This window comes from Gobio gobio, assembly GCF_949357685.1.
Source record: "Gobio gobio genome assembly, chromosome: 10".
NCBI classification, from domain to species: Eukaryota; Metazoa; Chordata; class Actinopteri; order Cypriniformes; family Gobionidae; genus Gobio; species Gobio gobio.
Window position 1 is genome coordinate 39412707 of NC_137116.1, and position 18275 is coordinate 39430981.

Genomic DNA, 18275 nt, shown 5'->3' on the forward strand with positions numbered 1-18275 from the left:
AACATTGACTTCCATAGTAGGGAAATAATACTAGACTATGGAAGTCAATCAACAGTTCTTAAATATCTTCCTTTGTGTTCATCAGAACAAAGAAATTCATACAGCTTTGGAACAACTTGAGGATGAGTTAATGACAGAATGTAAATTTTTGGGTGAATTATTCCTTTCATAATTCATGATATTCATGAAAAAATAATATAGTACTTTTATCCTAAAATATATTTAAAAAAAGTTTTATAATAATAATAAGTTAAGTTCAGACTACAAAATGTTGATTACTATATATATATATATATATATACACACAGGTGCTTTTCATATAATTAGAATATCATCAAAAAGTTGATTTATTTCACTAATTCCATTCAAAAAATGAAACTTGTATATTATATTCATTCATTACACACAGACTGATATATTTCAAATGTTTATTTCTTTTAATTTTGATGATTACTAAGGAAAATCCCAAATTCAGATTTTGGGATCTGAATTTCTACCATGATGCGGTAGAAAAAAGTGTACAAGCAATAGGGATAACCGCACCCTGGAGAGGATTGTGAAACAAAACCCATCCAAAAATTGTGGGGGAGATTCACAAAGAGTGGACTGCAGCTGGAGTCAGTGCTTCATGAACCACTACGCACAGACGTATGCAAGACATGGGTTTCAGCTGTCGCATTCCTTGTGTCAAGCCACTCTTGAACAACAGACAGCGTCAGAAGCGTCTCGCCTGGGCTAAAGACAAAAAGAACTGGACTGCTGCTGAGTGTTCCAAAGTTATGTTCTCTGATGAAAGTAAATTTTGGATTTCCTTTGGAAATCAGAGTCCCAGAGTCTGGAGGAAGAGAGGAGAGGCACACGATCCACTTTGCTTGAGGTCCAGTGTAAAGTTTCCATAGTCAGTGATGGTTTGGGGTGCCATGTCATCTGCTGGTGTTGGTCCACTGTGTTTTCTGAGGTCCAAGGTCAACGCAGCCGTATACCAGGAAGTTTTAGAGCACTTCATGCTTTCTGCTGCTGACCAACTTTATGGAGATGCAGATTTCATTTTCCAACAGGACTTGGCACCTGCATACAGTGCCAAAGCAACCAGTACCTGGTTTAAGGGCCATGGTACCCCTGTTCTTAATTGGCCAGCAAACTCGCCTGACCTTAACCCCATAGAAAATCTATGGGGTATTGTGAAGAGGAAGATGCGATATGCCAGACCCAACAATGCACAAGATCTGAAGGCCACTATCAGAGCAACCTGGGCTCTCATAACACCTGAGCAGTGCCACAGACTGATCGACTCCATGCCACGCCGCATTGCTGCAGTAATTCAGCCAAAAGGAGCCCCAATTAAAGTATTGAGTGCTGTACATGCTCTTACTTTTTATGTTCATACTTTTCAGTTGGCCAAGATTTCCAAAAATCCTTTCTTTATATTGGTCTTAAGAAATATTCAAATGTTCTGATATACTGAATTTGGGATTTGCCTTAGTTGTCAGTTATAATCGTCAAAATTAAAAGAAATAAACATTTGAAATATATCAGTCTGTGTGTAATGAATGAATATAATATACAAGTATCACTTTTTGAACGGAATTAGGGAAATATATCTACTTTTTGATGATATTCTAATTATATGACCAGCACCTGTATATATATATATATATATATATATATATATATATATATATATATATATATATATATATATATATATATATATATATATATATATATATATATATATATATATATATATATATATATATATATATATATATATATATATATATATATATATATATACAGGGAGTGCAGAATTATTAGGCACGTTGATTTTCTGATCATATTTTTTTTCCAGGCACATTTGACCAATTCCAAACCACAGTAATCCTAATAACTACTATTGATTTAGTATTTAATAATGTATAAGTGATATATAATTGTTAATGAAGGCTGGAAATGAAAATCACCTTATATTCAGGTGTGCAGAATTATTAGGCATGTTTTCTTTTACAGATAAATTGAGCCAAAAAAGAGATTTAACTCAGACTGAAAAGTCAAAAAGTATTAAATGCCCATGAGAAGGATGCAATACTAATGCAATACTAGACATTGCAGTTAAGGCATGACCATTGGACAGTGAAATGCTCGTTGGGTCAGCAGGATCTGACAAAAACAGGTGGTGAAGAAAAGACACCTGTTCACTGCAAAAGAATTAAGAATTAAGGTGAAGAATTAAGGGTGAAACCATCAGGAACCCTTTAGTCTCCAGCGCCACCATTTTCCAAAGCTGCAACCTACCTAGAGTCTCCAGAAGTGCAAGGTGTCAGGATCTCAGAGACTTCAGTTAGGTAAAGAATCCTATAAAATGACCCCCACTAGATAAGAATCACAAGCTGAAGTGTTGTAAAATACATGAAGAAGGTTTTTTTATAGGCTTTATGGACAGATAGGTTGAGAGTGACTCTTGAAGGACCAGCACCACATCCTCTAGTACCACTGTTTGAAGAATTCATCTTCCAGAATCTGGCAGTACATTTTGGGAGTTCATTTTTAGTCCATCTCTGCAAAACGGACTTCAGGATGGACTAAAATGAACTCCCAAAACGTCCTGCCAGATTCTGGAAGATGAATTCTTCAAACAGTGGTACTAGAGGATGTGGTGCTGGTCCTTCAAGAGTCATTCTCCCTATAAAACCTATAAAGCCTATAAAAAAGCAGGCTTCATGTATTTTACAACACTTCAGCTTATGATTCTTATTTAGTGGGGGTCATTTTTTAGGATTCTTTACCTAACTGAAGTCTCTGAGATCCTGACACCTTGCACTTCTGGAGACTCCAGGTAGGTTGCAGCTCTGGAAAATGGTGGCGCTGGAGACATTTTATAGTGTATACATTTTAGAGTGATTAAATTACAACTTTTTCTTGAAAGTGGTATAAATTTTGAAAACCGTATGAGACCAGCATGAATACAAAGCATTTGTAAGCATTTATTTCTAGATAATAAAACTATTTTTTCCTTTTCTTTATTGTGGCCACGTTTCAGCCTTTCTAAAGCAGCTGATCTGGATCATCACTGGGTGGCTCAGGCCTGGCTGACTGATGTGGGTCTCCCTCAATATTCCCAGTTCTTCCACACTCACCTTGTGGACGGACGTCTCCTGAGTACACTCACACGCACCGACCTAGAGAAACATCTGCACGTTTCTAAAAAAGCCCACCAGAACAGCCTGCTGTTGGGAATACAACTGCTACACACGCTCAGCTTTGACAAAGAGGTAAAACACACACACATAAACCAAAAGCTGTAATACTGGCAATTCCCACAGGCACCAAACCTTATCAGAAAGGAACAACCATCACAAACACACATCAGAAAAGCCCAGTTTGAAAAAAAAAACCCCTCAGATTGTATAAAGGTCTGTAGTAAGTTAATGAAGCTAAACAACAAATAACCAGATACTGTTTTTCTGCAGATTTTGCAGTCCAGGCGATCTGAGTGTGAGAATCAGAACACAGACCCTGTAGTGTGGACTTGTCATCGCATCATCAAATGGATCAAAGAGATTGATCTAAAGGTACTAAAGAGAGAGAACAGCAATGATAACAGAGAACGTGTAGGTTTTGGTATATGGAAAGACTCAAAAGAGTTTTTGTGTTTTCATTTAGGAGTTTGCTGACAGTCTTCAGAACAGTGGAGTTCATGGTGCTGTCATGGTGTTGGATCCCTCCTTCAGCTCTGACACCATGGCAACAGCTTTATGTATTCCAAGCAACAAGCACATGGTCCGTCATCACCTGAATGAAGAGATGAAGGCACTTGTCAGTGCAGCCAGGTAAGAGAGCAAGAGAGATGCACAGTCATATATCTCTATGAATAAATGTCTCTTTATATATTGTAATATCAAGAGACAGTGGAGTGGTGCAGCTTTCTCATCAGATGTCTCTGTCTGCAGGGCAGGGCTTGATCAGGAAGTTGAACCTTTGGGGACTCCGCCCACACTCCATCGACAAAGTTCTCTAAGCAGCTCATCCCCCAGTTGTCATGACGATCAACAGTCTTTAAGGAGGGTGAAGGTAGAAAACTAAACCGGAATCGTAAAGCCTTAAATCGCATACTAATGTCACCTTTAAGGGGAATCTTTTGAAATCTGTCAAGAATATGTATGGATGGCAGTATCAAAGATACCAATAAACTATTATAAAAGAAAATAAAGGCTTGAGGGTGAGTAAATAATGGGCTAATTTTCATTTTTGGGTGAACTAACCCTTTAAGATAATCCTTTAAAATGAAAATGATCCCATGATTTACTCACCTTCAAGCCATCCTAGCTGTATATGACTTTCTTCTTTCAGCCAAACACAATTGGAGTTATATTAAAAAATAAGAGATTTTGAAGCCCAAAAAAGCACATCCATCCATCATAAAAGTAATCAATTTGGCTCCAGGGGTTTAATGAAGGCCTTCTGAAGTGAAGCGATGTATTTTTGTTAAAAAAATATCCATAATTATAACTCTAATCTTCCGGTAACGGCCGTGCGCAAGTTGAGTTCCGTCGGAAAAGTGACCTTTGACCCGACGCATGACGTCAGGATGTAGAGCTGCGCTGATTCTGAAGTGCGCATTCGATGGACACCTTAGTATCCCATGAGGCCATGGGAGAGGATTTATGAATGGAGGTGAAGGGACGCAACTGACGCTGGTAGGTCACACGATAATGATAACATGGTGGATGTAGTATATCCGGATTACATTCATACTAGACACATTCATACTATATAGAACCAACTTTTTGAGACTTTGGCTTATTAACTGTATTCCCCAGAGTTAGATAAGTCCATACATACCATTCTCATCTCCGTGCGTGCCATAACTTTGCCAGACTGGAGGTATATGGCTCCAGCTAGCCTACTGCTCAATAAGTGACTAAATAACGCCAACATTTTCCTATTTACATGTTGTGATGTGTAAAGTCACAGCTTGTACAAATAACAAGGTCACATGAGACACAGCCATCTTATAAATGTATACATACTGGGTACTATATTCTCAGAAGGCGCAGCACTGCTCTACTTCTGCGGAGTGATTTGCTCGCGATTTGGTGTTAATTTGTCACTTATTGAGCAGTAGGCTAGCTGGAGCCATATACCTCCAGTCTTTGTGCTAAGCTAGGCTAGTGGGGGGAGGGGGGGTGCGTCAGACAGAGTTATAGCACGCACGGAGATGTGAATGGTAGGCAGTATTGGGGAAAGTTACTTTGAAAAGTAATGCATTACAATATTGCGTTACTCCCTTAAAAAGTAACTAATCGAGTTACTTAGTTACTTTTTAAGAAAGGTAATGCGTTACGTTACTTTTGCGTTACTTTTTCTCACCTGGGCTGGGCTTGTTTTTGTTTTTTTTTATAACAAAAAAGTGATTTTTTTGTGCAACGGTAAAGACCTCTTCATACCAAAATTGAAATAATAAGCCCCAGGCTGAGGTAAAAATGCAAAATTCAGTCGAGGGCGCAGCTCTGCTGTGCTGCCATTCTGGATAACGGTAGAATAGGATGCAGGAGAAAAAAGTTTTACCAATAAAAACAAAAAATCTAGTAATTTTCATCATCAAAGGTCAGCAGCAAGACATTGGCAAATTAAATATATAGGTAGATTATGCATAAAAATAGTTGTTTTATTTAACATTTCATTATTGGAGGTTTGCATTTTGCATTTGACTGATTTTATTCATTTTGAGAAGTACAGAATCTTTATTGTGCTAGTGAAATAAATAAATGCTCACATTTAGTCTAGAACTACAATAACCATCATGTTTACACACAACGCCTCTGCACTTATTTTTCTCAACATGGGGGCAGTAGAGCTATCAATCAAATTAATGTGAAAAAGTAACTTAAGTTACTTTTTTGAAAAAGTAACTCAGATATTTTGTTGTAAATTTGAAAAGTAATGCGTTACTTTACTAGTTACTTAGAAAAAGTAATATTATTACGTAACTCAAGTTACTTGTAATGCGTTACCCCCAACACTGATGGTAGGTATGGACTTATCTAACTCTGGGGAATACAGTTAATAAGCCAAAGTCCCGAAAATTTGGCACGTTCCTTTAACGGTCGCAAAGTAAGTTCAAATTCAAGCCAGTCATTCTAATTTATAAAGTTATCAATATGGATATTTTTGTTACAAAAACATATTGCTTCGCTTCAGAAGGCCTTTATTAACCCCCTGCAGCCGTATGGATTACTTTTGAATAGTTGGATGCACTTTTTTGGGCATCAAAATCCTACTCCCATTATAAAACTTGGAAGAGCCAGGATATTTTTTTAATGTAACTCTAATTGTGTTTGGCTGAAAGAAGAAAGTCATATACACCTAGGCTGTCTTGAGGGTGAGTAAATCATGGGATAATTAACATTTTTGGGTGAACTAACCCTTTAAATCTTATTTTTTGTGACACAGGTGAACTGTGACCTTAAACGTAGTCATTTAACACCTTCTCGTTTGCATGAATGTCTTCACACAACCACCGTGTGTTCTCTTCTCAAGGTCTTTGCTCTTGAATTTCCGATGAGTGTAGTTCTCAGTAACAGTGCACCCACACAGAGAGTGAAGATTTGTATTATTGCTTGAATAATTCTTAAAAGTCAAATATTTGTAGAACCATTGAATCAGAAATCTGATGGATCCATTTCTTCCTGCAGCAGCAGCTCGGTCTCAGCCCAAAGAATTTCACTGGACGGAAGATCAGTCACCATAACAGGTCCGGCTCATTTCCAAGGAATGGACTTCAGGAGGTCTCGCTACAGCGGGAGCATTGCCCAGTTCGACATTTTTCTGCTGCTGAGCTCACCAATGTCTGAGTCTTTCTCCTGTCTAGACCACTGTTTAAAAAAAACAAAAAAACTTTCTTAAAGCTCCTAAATGGAGGGATTTTCTTTTCTTTTTCAAGGTCAACAATGAAGAAATCTCAAAGAAAGTTCACATCTCCTGACTGGACTCACAGTATGCCAGTATATGGGCGTTGGCATTGTTTTGTAGACCTTATGTTGGTGTGAATGTGGACTCATTTGTCTCAAAGTGAGACAGAGTTAACATTTATTTATCTGTTTAGATGTTTGATGTTGGAAATTGGAATTTTGTCCATTAAAATGAATATTTTACATTGAATGTTAGCTGTAGATGTTAGATTTAAATCCACAAAATACTGAAAATTAGAATGTGAAATGTCTTGGTAAGTAGTACGCTATTATTTGAATAGATGGCTCATATCCACTGGGGTTCAAATAGTAATGTGGTTCATATTATAATAAGGATCAGGAGGATAATTGATATTAGGTAAATTGCAAGTCCATAACTAAAGGTTACTACTCATGCTTTCACAATCACAGTGCACAATTATTTATGATATGAAATTTCTCTTAGAAACCTGTTTAAAACCCAACGGTTCCAACCTGCTAACTTTTTTTAATTTTTTTGTAAATTACCATCCTATATCATGCATACATACTGTAATTTGTATGCCATACCAACTCCAAGGGCATGCACATTGGTAAGTTGTAGCAGAGGTTATTCTAATCATCACAGCAAATGTGCAAAGATCAAAGATATGACATTGTTTATTAGGCAAACTTATTGAAGAAGCGTAAAAGAATGCATATTTTTATAGACAACATTCTCCATTTAAAAATCTTGAATTGTATTTTTATTCTTTCTGATACTTCTGCCTTATTGTATCCTAGGAAATTAAGACAAGATTACTATTGTGACAATTATTAGGGGTTTGCCATTTATGAAAAATAATCAGCTTTTTTATCACTTGTTTCTTCATTGTTGAGTATTTGTTCCACGTCATACCTGCCATTCCCACAATTTCCCCACACAGAATTAATAATGTACTTTATTATACTGAGAAAAATACGTAGGCCTAATACAAATCAGAACACTCCTTAACTTTACTATAAAAGTTACATGACGTTCCTTAACTTAAACAGACAGCTATGAGGAAGCACCTTGCCTATATGGTCAACCTTTGTCCAACATCAATAACACTGCCAGAATCACAACTGCCCATAAAGTAGTTAAATATTGTTGAGTGTTTGTTCCGCTCTAGGAATTTATGTTTGGGTGAACCCTGTTTGACACATTTATGTGGGTGCTGCTGCTGGTGATTTGACATGCACCACCCTGACTGCAGACTGGAGTGATTAATAATGCTTGTATATATTAAAACATATATGAGATTAGATATTTTCTGAGAATCATAAATAAACAGTAAGAATGCTAACAGATCTACAGTCTTCCTATTTTACAGTTTTAAAAAAAAATGAAATATGAAAAGATGAATGAAAATAAGACTTGGCTGCTTAGTAGTATGTAGTTCATGTTATTTTAAAATAAAGTTTAAATTGTCTCTGTATTATGAAGTTTTTATTTTCAATGACTCTGGATTCATGCATAAACTGTTTCACTGAAAGTGCTTCTGTAGTTTTATGAATCATCACTGTCAGGGGATGGGGAAGTGTTTACCCTTCAGAACACATGGGCGGGGCGGGAGCCCGAGTGGGTCTGTTAAAGGGTTAATTCTGGACTGCAGGGACAGGAAGATGTTCATATCTGTGAAACTTAAGGCCATACTGCTTTAAGGAATTCGAGTTCAGCTTCTTAAGGAATGTAACAAATGCTTCGGTATACGTGTGCATCATTGGATTAAAAGTGATTTCATCCAGTATTTTAACGCACTGGGTAAACTCAAGGAAGGGAAGTTTTCTCGGTAAGACTCTACATTACAGTGAACTTGAAGGTTGACTCGTTTTCCTGGAACGTTTGTTACTGTTTACATGGTTTTAGCGCGTTCGGTTTTTTTAGCCACGTGCAACGTGATTTGCTGTTTTAAATTCATTTTGATATTTAATCTGAGAGGATTTTTTTTTCGTCCTACATTTATTTAGTAAAGAATTGTTTGCCTTTACTGTCAGTGTATAACGGGACTTCTGGTTGTGTAAAGTTGCATTTATGTCTGTAAAATGTAAATATCTAAAGAAGATATCTAACTCTTCTTTATTTAGTGTTTAGATGTTTTACTCTTTTTATTAGTAGTAGTAGCAGCTAGTAGTAATATTCGTTCATAGACGTTCAAAATCTAGCCCTATAGTAGATTCTCGGATGTTGATGCTTAAAGGGACAGTTCACAACCCTTTTTTTTTTTTTTTTGCCAGTACTCGCCCTTATATATATTTCTTTCTTGAGTAGTTTATAAGGAGATATTTGGCATGAGTTGTACGCTCTGACAGCCTTAGAGGTCATTCACACGGAATACAGTTTTGCTCTTAAAAATGCTGCAAGGTCTAGAGACATTTTATTTTATTTTATTTGAACTACTTTCAAACACTTAAATTTGAACTTTAACGCTGCATGTTTTAGGGTTGCAAAGGGGCTGAAAATGTCCGGTCAATTTCCAGAAATTTTCCAAAAGTCTCCAAAATGTCCCAAAAATCCTGGAAAGTTTTGTGAAACTTTGCAACACTAGTTTCAGAACACACTATGTAGAACTTCATTGTTTTTAGCTAAACATTAGCTAGACAGATGTCTTTGACCATTGCGCTTGTGTTTCACCTCTTTTGCATGAGATGTCATTCTTAAAAACGCGCCGCTCAAGTTAAAATTCAACTTTAAGAGTTCGACTTTTAAAAACCCCTTCTGCTGACCGTTTTTTTCCATTCCACTGCCTTCCGCATTATGTTTTTAAATGTAAAACTGTTTTTTGTGGACCGCCCCTTATTTTGAGTTCTGTAAATGTGAGTGTACAGTTCCTTCTAAGATACAGCTACCATCTGAAATACTATCTAAAGAGGGGGGTCGCCTGAGTTTCTGGGCCCCTGGTACAGTTTGTTGCCTCAAGCTCCCTCTGCTGAAACCTTCCTCCCTGTTACGGTGCCCCTGTGTAATGTGAATTTATGTGGCACTTTTTTTGTCTAATCTGGCTAAAGTGGCTTTTGCGAGAGCAGGACATTCTTGCCATTCCACGGCGTAGATTCACTATCATTTTATCTGCCTGCATGCTTAGACGTGCTTGGTAAACTCTGTTCTACACTTTATAAACGTTGCTTATGCGTAAAGGAAATTGCATTCAACAAGTCAAATGTGCCGGGATGAAATTATGTCTGTCCATAGAGACTTTAATCACCCTGCAGGAATAAAAAAACAGAGCTCATGAGCAACTGGCCACATTTTTTCCATATGCACAGCATAATGTATGAGTCACTGCTGAAGGAAATAGATTCCATCATAAACCACCTGGCTCTACATGTACGTGATTTACACTCATCTGAGACCATGACTTAATGGTGCTTTCACACTGAGAAATTATTAAAGGTGCGGTAAGAATGCTTATCCCAAACCTGCCTGTACAGATAACCATTGGCATGACACAGCAGAGTTATGATGTGCTTTCTTTAGTGTGTGTGTGTGTGTGTAACTATTAAACAATAACACATTGTCAGTAAAGACATTTTTGACTTTTTTTTTTTTTAACTGGCTGCCTGGTCTTACTCCAACGTTAACCTTCCAGAGCAGAGATGAAATTTCACCGAAGTCTGTGTTCATGAACTCTCTCACTTCACTCTTGAATCAAACTCTTTCTTCCATTTTCATGCACCTGTAACTAAATCTTAGCAGGCGGGACACCTACTTAATCTAATGGAAGGAAGTTAGACAAGCCTAACATGTCAATAAATACAATAAATATGCTTTGATAAAAGCTTTATCACTGCTGAAGCACAGGCCAGGTGACTTCTAGTGTATTTTCACACAGGCTTTATGGAGGGACTGGGCCTGGATCTTTGACGTTTATTGATTTAAGACTCTTTTATGATAGTCTGATTATTCAATCACAATTTGATGCCCGCTGATTCAACTTTATTCGATTTTCTGTTCACAGTGCGGGTCAGCGGCTCCAGAAAACAAAGGAAAAAATGAGATTTTGAGAGACACAGGACGAAATACAAAGTGTCCGGAGGAGATTCAAGTCCATGGTAAGGTCTGGAAGCATGTCCTACAGTGACCAGACTCCACCCAGCCCCAGCAGGACCAGCGGCAGTAACTCTGGGGCGCAGTATGCTACTGCCGCGCTGGGCGTGGGCCTCATCGCTCTGGGGATCGTCATGATTGTGTGGAGTGTGGTGCCGGCGGGGTCCGGAGGGAACAGCTCCAGGCCAGTCACGGACTCCGGTCAAATTCGGGAGACCTCGTCTGTGGCTTTCGTCCTTGTTGGGGGAGGAGTGGCGCTGCTGCTGCTGTCTGTGTGTCTGAGTGTACGGAAAAAACACCGGGCGGCCAGGGGACAGGAAGCCGGCGGTACACCCGCTAACAGACAGGAGGAGGGGGCTACGTGAGTACATACTGTTAAATACACACCCAGGTGAAGTCACATTCATTCACTTTACAATGATATTTGGGTCAATGACGTAACTTTTTTTTTGTTTTTTTGTAATGTTCAAATTCAAAAACATTTAAAAATGCAATTTATACATATAGTGAATTGAATGTGCTTCTGTTTTTTAGTTTCTGAATTAAAATACATGTTTTTTTTGTTGTTGTTTTTTGGAGTGTGAAGTCATAAATATTAGGTTGATGCAACTCTCCTGATATAATTTTTTTTTGTTGCATAATCTTGTATTATGTCCTAAAAAAAACGGTTTTACAAAACTGCTTATTAATATTTGAAAAACGTTTTGTCTTCCAAATCAATATCATGCGTTTCATCCAACATGCAGGGAAAAAGATAGGACATTATAACATAAAGAGAACCCCTGCAGCCCCTCATGACCATGTCAAGGTCAATAAGTCTCTTAAAATATCATATAATTTGGCACGGTTGGTTCGGGTTGTAAAATGTCTTGCGGCGACTCATTAAATTAAGTTAATTTAATTAATTAATTACAAATTCATGAAATTTATATAAAAAAACAACTTATTGTAAAATGTTACAGGGGTGATGAATTGACAAATCAACTTTCCTTTGAGCCGTTAGTATATAATAGTTCATCGTGTTATAAGAATATCCTGTAAGTTTCAGAGCTGAAAACGTCCTTGTTAGTCAAAGAAAATCTTTTACAGACACCAGGCCCAGAAAACGAGAGCTCTTACAATATGTCGACCATTGACGTAATAGGACGCAGAAGCACCGTCTCAAGCCCGCCCACCGATTTGTGGAGCTAAACGATGCCAGTTCCAGCTCACTTGTGTAAGACATTGCGTTTGTTAGCTTCATTTCACCGCGGAATCGTTTGTAAACAAGATGAGAGGTCGAGACTGGATTTGCAGACATATTGAGCTAAAACACAATGCTGTGCCTTCTATATCGGATCCAACAGGAACGGTGCAACACACTTATGTGAGTAGTTTTTTTTATATGTGTTAGTATTGCATTATGACAGATCGTTTGATCTCTATTGATATCATACCTTAGCACACTGTCACTGGCTGGAGAAGGTGTTATTGGTTCATTCGTGATCAGACTCGGAATTGTAACGCCAGCTCGCAAAGGCCAAAGTCCCGGGGCTATGTGCTTTTCAGACGGGCTATCACCGGCCAGCCAACTGTAGTGTGTGTGCGCGCGTGCGTGTTTACGGTTCGCCGTTATATTCACTGATGATCGGGCGAAATTATACCGAAATAACATTCCTATCAATCGCGGGTGGATGAGAGATACATCATTGTTTTTGTTTGATAAAGACATTTTGCGAGCCCTGGCTGTGGGCTGGCCGATTCATTCCGGTTGCCGTTTGCCACACGCTGTCACCGACAGGGGAGCAGAAGCTCATTAAATATGCAAATCTTATCCGTGGGCGTTTACTTCTAAGTCTTCAGTGCAGCACGGCCATCAAAACCGACTGTTTTTCAGAGAGCCTCAAAATCAAGACAGAAAATAGGCTATTACTTATTCATTATGATGTTTCTGAATGTAAAAACCACGCGAACGTCATAAGGTCAACGTATGACGTTTGCGTGGTTTATATATATATATATTATATATTATATAAATTTTATATATATATATAAAGATGTAATTTTCCCTGTGATATCTAATATGGTGATTTGCTGCTCAAGTAACATTTCTTCTACTACTACTACTTCTTCTACTACTTCAACTTCTTTTACTTCTTCTACTTCTTCTTCTACTACTACTACTACTACTTAGGGCTGCTCGATTATGGAAAAAATCATATTCACGATTATTTTGGTCGATATTGAAATCATGATTATCTAACACGATTATTTCACATGACTTTGGGAATGTGTTGCAGCCACTACCATGTAGCAAATCTTGCACGTAGCATGTTTCTGCTCGTCGTCTGATTCCTCGAAACCAAACTGTTCCCAGACAACCAGTGTTGGGCATGTTACTTTAAAAAAGTTATTAGTTATAGTTACTAGTTACTTCTTACAAATAGTAACTGAGTTACATCATCATAAAAGTAACTAATTACCAGGGAAAGTAACTACTGAGTTACTTTTTCTTTTCTTTTTTTTTCAAAACTTGGATGCCCCCATTATTAAATATGTTAAATGAATGAATTGGACACTAAATAGAATAAATTATTATTATAAAACATTGTACATTAATGTACACTATTGTAATGTTGCTGTGGGACAATGTGAGAGACACCTATCAAATTCAATACATTATTGTAAATATTATCAGTAGGCCTACTATAGTGTAAATATTGTGTAAATATTATCAGTACTATACTACTCCTTTGGTAGTGGAGCGTTACCTTTGCAAGTCGTTGGACTTGGTGTGTGTGTGTGTGACTGTGCATATGCGAGTGCGTGTGAACTCAACTTATCAACCTCAACCTTGTCTCCCACCCACCAATCATCATCAGTTATGTGTACAACCCCACCCACCCCCCAACACGCATGGCATGCAGGCCCGCGCGCGCGCACACACACACACACACACACACACACACACACCAACAAGAGAAAGAAAAACGTTGCAGGTCCGACTGACAGAGAGCCTGTTTGGATGAAAACCGCTTCAGTGAGCTCAATTATAGTAACGGCGCATTTTTTTCCTCTCAGTAACGCTAACGCCGTTGTAACGGGAGAAACAGTAATTCGTTTGATTACTCGTTACTGAAAAAAATAATTCCGTTAGTAACGCCGTTTATCTATAATGCCGTTATTCCCATCACTGCAGACAACGGAGTTGGTTTTGCCTTTTTTGCTCACCAAATGCTGCTGTAACTGCCCTCCTTCTGCCATCTTTACTCGCGTGTTTGTGGCTTCGGGAGGGGCGGATGTGCGCGTGCGCGTTTCATTCAGAACGCAAGACAAAATAAGAGTGTTCTGGCAAAACAGAACATGGCAAAATAATCGTTTTTTCTCGATTGTACTATTTTGGGGATCGTTGGGAGCCAAAATAGAAATAGAAATTCAATTAATTGCACAGCCCTACTACTACTTCTACTACTACTACTTCTTCTACTACTTCTACTTCAACTTCTTCTTTTTGCTCTACTACTTCTTCTACTACTTCTACTTCTACTACTACTTCTTCTACTACTACTTCTACTGTTTCTTCTACTTCTTCTACTACTTCTTCTTCTTCTTCTTCTTCTTCTTCTACTACTTCAACTTCTTTTACTTATTCTTATTCTACTTCTTCTTCTACTACTTCTTCTTGTACTTCAACTTCTTCTGTTACTTCTACTACTTCTTCTTATACTTCTACTTCTTATTTTACTTCTATTACTTCTTCTTCTTCTTCTTCTTCTTCTACTACTACTACTACTTCTTCTTGTTCTTCTTCTACTTCTTCTACTACTTCTTCTTCTACTTCTTCATTATCAGTTGTGCTACTTAATATAATTATGGAAGCCATGATGCATTCTTTTTTGTAACAATGTAAAAGTCCTTGTTGCCGCTTTAATTGATCAATTTAATGCATTCTTGCTGAATAAAATAACTAAGATTTGATTCAATATTAGACACCAAAGATTTAAATGGTAGTGTATAACACCCTAAATATGCTGTGTATGGTTGTAAATGGGCATTTATTTTTGCATTAGGATGGAGCAAATAGCTCAGAACTTCATGGTCCCCACTTATGAAGAGGTGGTTTTGAGTGGCCAGTATCCCATCAGTCAGTCCTCTGAGCGACACAACAGCGTCACCCAGCTGCCAGCCTATGAGGAGCTAGAGGAAGACCAGCACACCGTACAGGATGGGTCCAGCCCAGCACGCAGACTTTCATCCCAAATCGACCCCAGCACTGGAGCAGGCGGCCGCCGAAACAGCCGTCCAGGGCGCAAGCTGATTCCCCTTAAAATTAGGCGCATCAGATCTGACAACCTCAGAAGGAAAAGCTTAAGCGATATCCAGCAAAACAACGTGTTCACCATCGAACCCCTCACTCCGCCCCCACAGTATGATGATAAAGTCCCTCCACTTCCTCCTGACACACAACAGTGAACGTGCTTTGAGGTTTACACTGACGTTGCAGTGTCAAATAGTGATGAAGTGTGTCTACCACCTTTATGGAATACTACAGCATTAAACTGCATATTACTCCTCTGGATAGGATGTGCCTCTATCAGCAGCACAGAGACAGAGACAGTGTTCTGTAAAGGTCGAGAGCCTTCAGGATGTCTTCCTGCGTTGGTTGTACATATCCTGTTTAGCATTAGCAAGCTTTTTGGACTAAAGCCGAACTGGATTTTTGAAAGATGTTTACTGAACACCTGCTGGTTTTGATATAGGCTGGTCTTGTTATTGCCGTTAAACTTGAAATTCAGCATCCTAGCTGCCAGACCTTTATTTCATTGGACGTCCACAAGAACCTTCCAAGAGATGTGAAACTGTAAACTGTGAGTCACATCAGCACTGCTGCGTTTTTGCACTGATGTGTGCGTGTGTGTGTATCAGGTGTGTTAGAGTGCATGTGGTGTTGTTTTGTAAATTTTCCATGAACTTGGCTTAACTTTCTGTGTTTGTGTGCAAGTATGATTGTTCTTGGTGACCTTGTTGCCGGAGTGACAAACTGTGAGGTCATCCGTATGTGTCTCTCCTCATGGTTTACGACACAGAGGTTCTTTGACCCTGCAGCTGCCTTATATCACTCTCTCACTAACACACACCACCAGACACTGAGAATTTCTTGTCTCCCTTTTTCACTAACTTGGATACACAAACACTCAGTCTTTTCATTCCTTTATTTTTAACTTTTCGAGTTTATTTGTGTGAAGACAACCGTGTTTCTCATAGGGCAGCTGTGGCATCTCCATGCTGTGAGGTTCAAGCTCGCCGTCATCAGTCTGCCCTAGCGTCACTCCTATAAACACTCCAAGATTTTCCCATTAAGACACACCCGTAACTGGTTATTATGGAAATCAGTGTTTCTTTTTCTGGAATTTTTGCTGATGACACTGCAGTTTAAGATGTGTGTGGATGGAAAATGTTGCTGAATCTCATGTGCTATTTAATGATCTGTTATTTGTTTCTTCTGTTTTGATTTTTCTATGTTGGAATATTGTTTATAATTGTAATCTAGTATGGTATGAGAAATAATAATAAAAAAAAAAGTTTGACATGTAGCTGTATTTGTTCTAAAATATAAAAAATGGGTAACATCTTATTTTGATGGTCCCCTTTAGATAACCTGATACAAGTTTTTTTCACCTATATTCCAAACTAATTCTCATTAGATTAGACTGTCTGCTTAATATCTGCTAACACTTTAGCAGGTCCACAGACTTAGTAGTAACTTTGCAAGTACATGTCAACTTCGAACTAACCCCTTATTCTACAAACCCTAGCCCTACCCCTAACAGTCTAATACTCTGAGAGCTAGTTAACATGTAAATGCAATGCTACTTAGTTACCATCAAAATTAAGTGCAACCAAAAAATATTTGCATAATGAGAAATTCTAATAAAAAAATAAAGTAAGAGAGAGAGAATAAATTATGTCCTCCAGAGCATGTCTTTCATTTTAGAAAAATTATGAATGAATAAAAATGTTGGTATGATTAATTGCCATTGAGTCATTCACTCAACCGATTCGTTCCGGAAAGGACGTATCCCTTCAATGGGTCCAACCAATCAAATGCTCCTTCACACTTCCCTCACTCAAACACTATTGGTCGTACTCGTGCCACTCAGGAAAGAGCTGCAAAGCAAGTGTGCGCTTTGGAAGTGAAGGACATAATTTAATGGAAAAATAATTTGTTTAAAAACACATCTACACGTATGTTTGATTTTAGATAAATTTGAAGATAACTCAAATTCGCAACTTAGTGGTACATATAATGTAATATTTCAGTGTGCACTGCACACTTAATACCTGCTGCTGATGCTATCGTCTCAAGGGCTGGTGGTTAGTAACAGTAAAAGTTACCGCATTTCTCCATTGCAAAAAAGCATACCATGCCAAGGACACACGGATTTTACATTGTTGTAATTTATTTTCAAAGGATTGCATCAAATATTAATATCACTCACTGTCATCTAAATCAGGGGTTCACAAACGTTTGCATCCCGGGAGCCACCTAGACAAGTATAATCTCAAGACCCACCAAAATAATTTTAAAGCATGAATGCGGGGTGGTGGTGGGAGACGTTAATTCTCTTTAGAGCAGTTTTTATTTTCCTTGTCATAGTATGAATGACATACAAGTTTAATTGCAATACAAACTTAGGGTACATTATTACAATTTTGATAACAGTTAAAATAGCCGCATAATGTCTACGTTGTAATAATGTGACGAGTAACCGAGTAGTTTCTGCTGCCTCAACTGATTTACATAGACATGGCAGAACAAATTTAAAACAAATGAAAAAGCAGCCTACTGTAATCTTAATGTTAACCAAAATTTTGATATGACAAAAAAAATGTCAATACTAATATGGTTTAATTTCTTCCAGTCTCTATGAACGTGATTTATTTAAACATTAATGAGAGACATTCAACATTACAGTATAACTGAAGCTATATAAATTTCAACATGAATTAGGCTTTAAAAAAAATACTTTTAATTTAAGTGAACTTAACAATCCTCACATAAACCCATTATAATAAATGTCATATTTACCTGTGGCCTGTTAAAGGTGAACTATAAGATTTTTGCAGTAAAATATCCAAAAACCACTAGGCCAGTGTTATATATTTTGTTCAGTTGAGTACTTAGAATATCCCAAATGTTTCCAACTATTTGTAAATCGTGAGAAATTGCTATTTTAACCAAGGAACCGGGACGTGGTGTGAGCTATGCGTTTGAG

General features: G+C 37.9%; 2 protein-coding genes across 3 annotated transcripts in view; both read left to right on the top strand.

Moving 5' to 3' along the window:
- kazna (kazrin, periplakin interacting protein a) overlaps window positions 1–8412 on the top strand; it is a 65731-nt gene extending 57319 nt beyond the window's left edge. For both annotated transcript variants that reach the window (XM_079827976.1, XM_079827977.1), the window contains exons 12-16: window positions 3041–3272; window positions 3471–3572; window positions 3664–3830; window positions 3951–4071; window positions 6696–8412. In XM_079827976.1, coding sequence (XP_079684102.1) covers window positions 3041–3272; window positions 3471–3572; window positions 3664–3830; window positions 3951–4071; window positions 6696–6854 — 781 coding nt within the window. In that variant the 3' untranslated portion in view covers window positions 6855–8412. The remainder of the gene's footprint in view (window positions 1–3040; window positions 3273–3470; window positions 3573–3663; window positions 3831–3950; window positions 4072–6695) is intronic.
- A 164-nt stretch (window positions 8413–8576) lies between these two features.
- On the top strand, window positions 8577–17027 carry tmem51a (transmembrane protein 51a). Its single transcript, XM_079827873.1, has 3 exons — window positions 8577–8764; window positions 10931–11380; window positions 15069–17027. The coding sequence occupies exons 2-3, from the start codon at window positions 11022–11024 to the stop codon at window positions 15469–15471; spliced, it is 762 nt and encodes a 253-aa protein (XP_079683999.1). The 5' UTR covers window positions 8577–8764; window positions 10931–11021; the 3' UTR covers window positions 15472–17027.
- Window positions 17028–18275: the final 1248 nt, after the last annotated feature.

Excerpts from the sequence above, each read along its gene's own strand:
- tmem51a (XM_079827873.1), top strand. The coding sequence starts at position 11,022 with ATGGTAAGGTCTGGAAGCATGTCCTACAGTGACCAGACTCCACCCAGC. Across the intron at positions 11,381-15,068 it reads AGACAGGAGGAGGGGGCTAC|GATGGAGCAAATAGCTCAGA; the intron begins GTGAGTACATAC and ends TTTTTGCATTAG.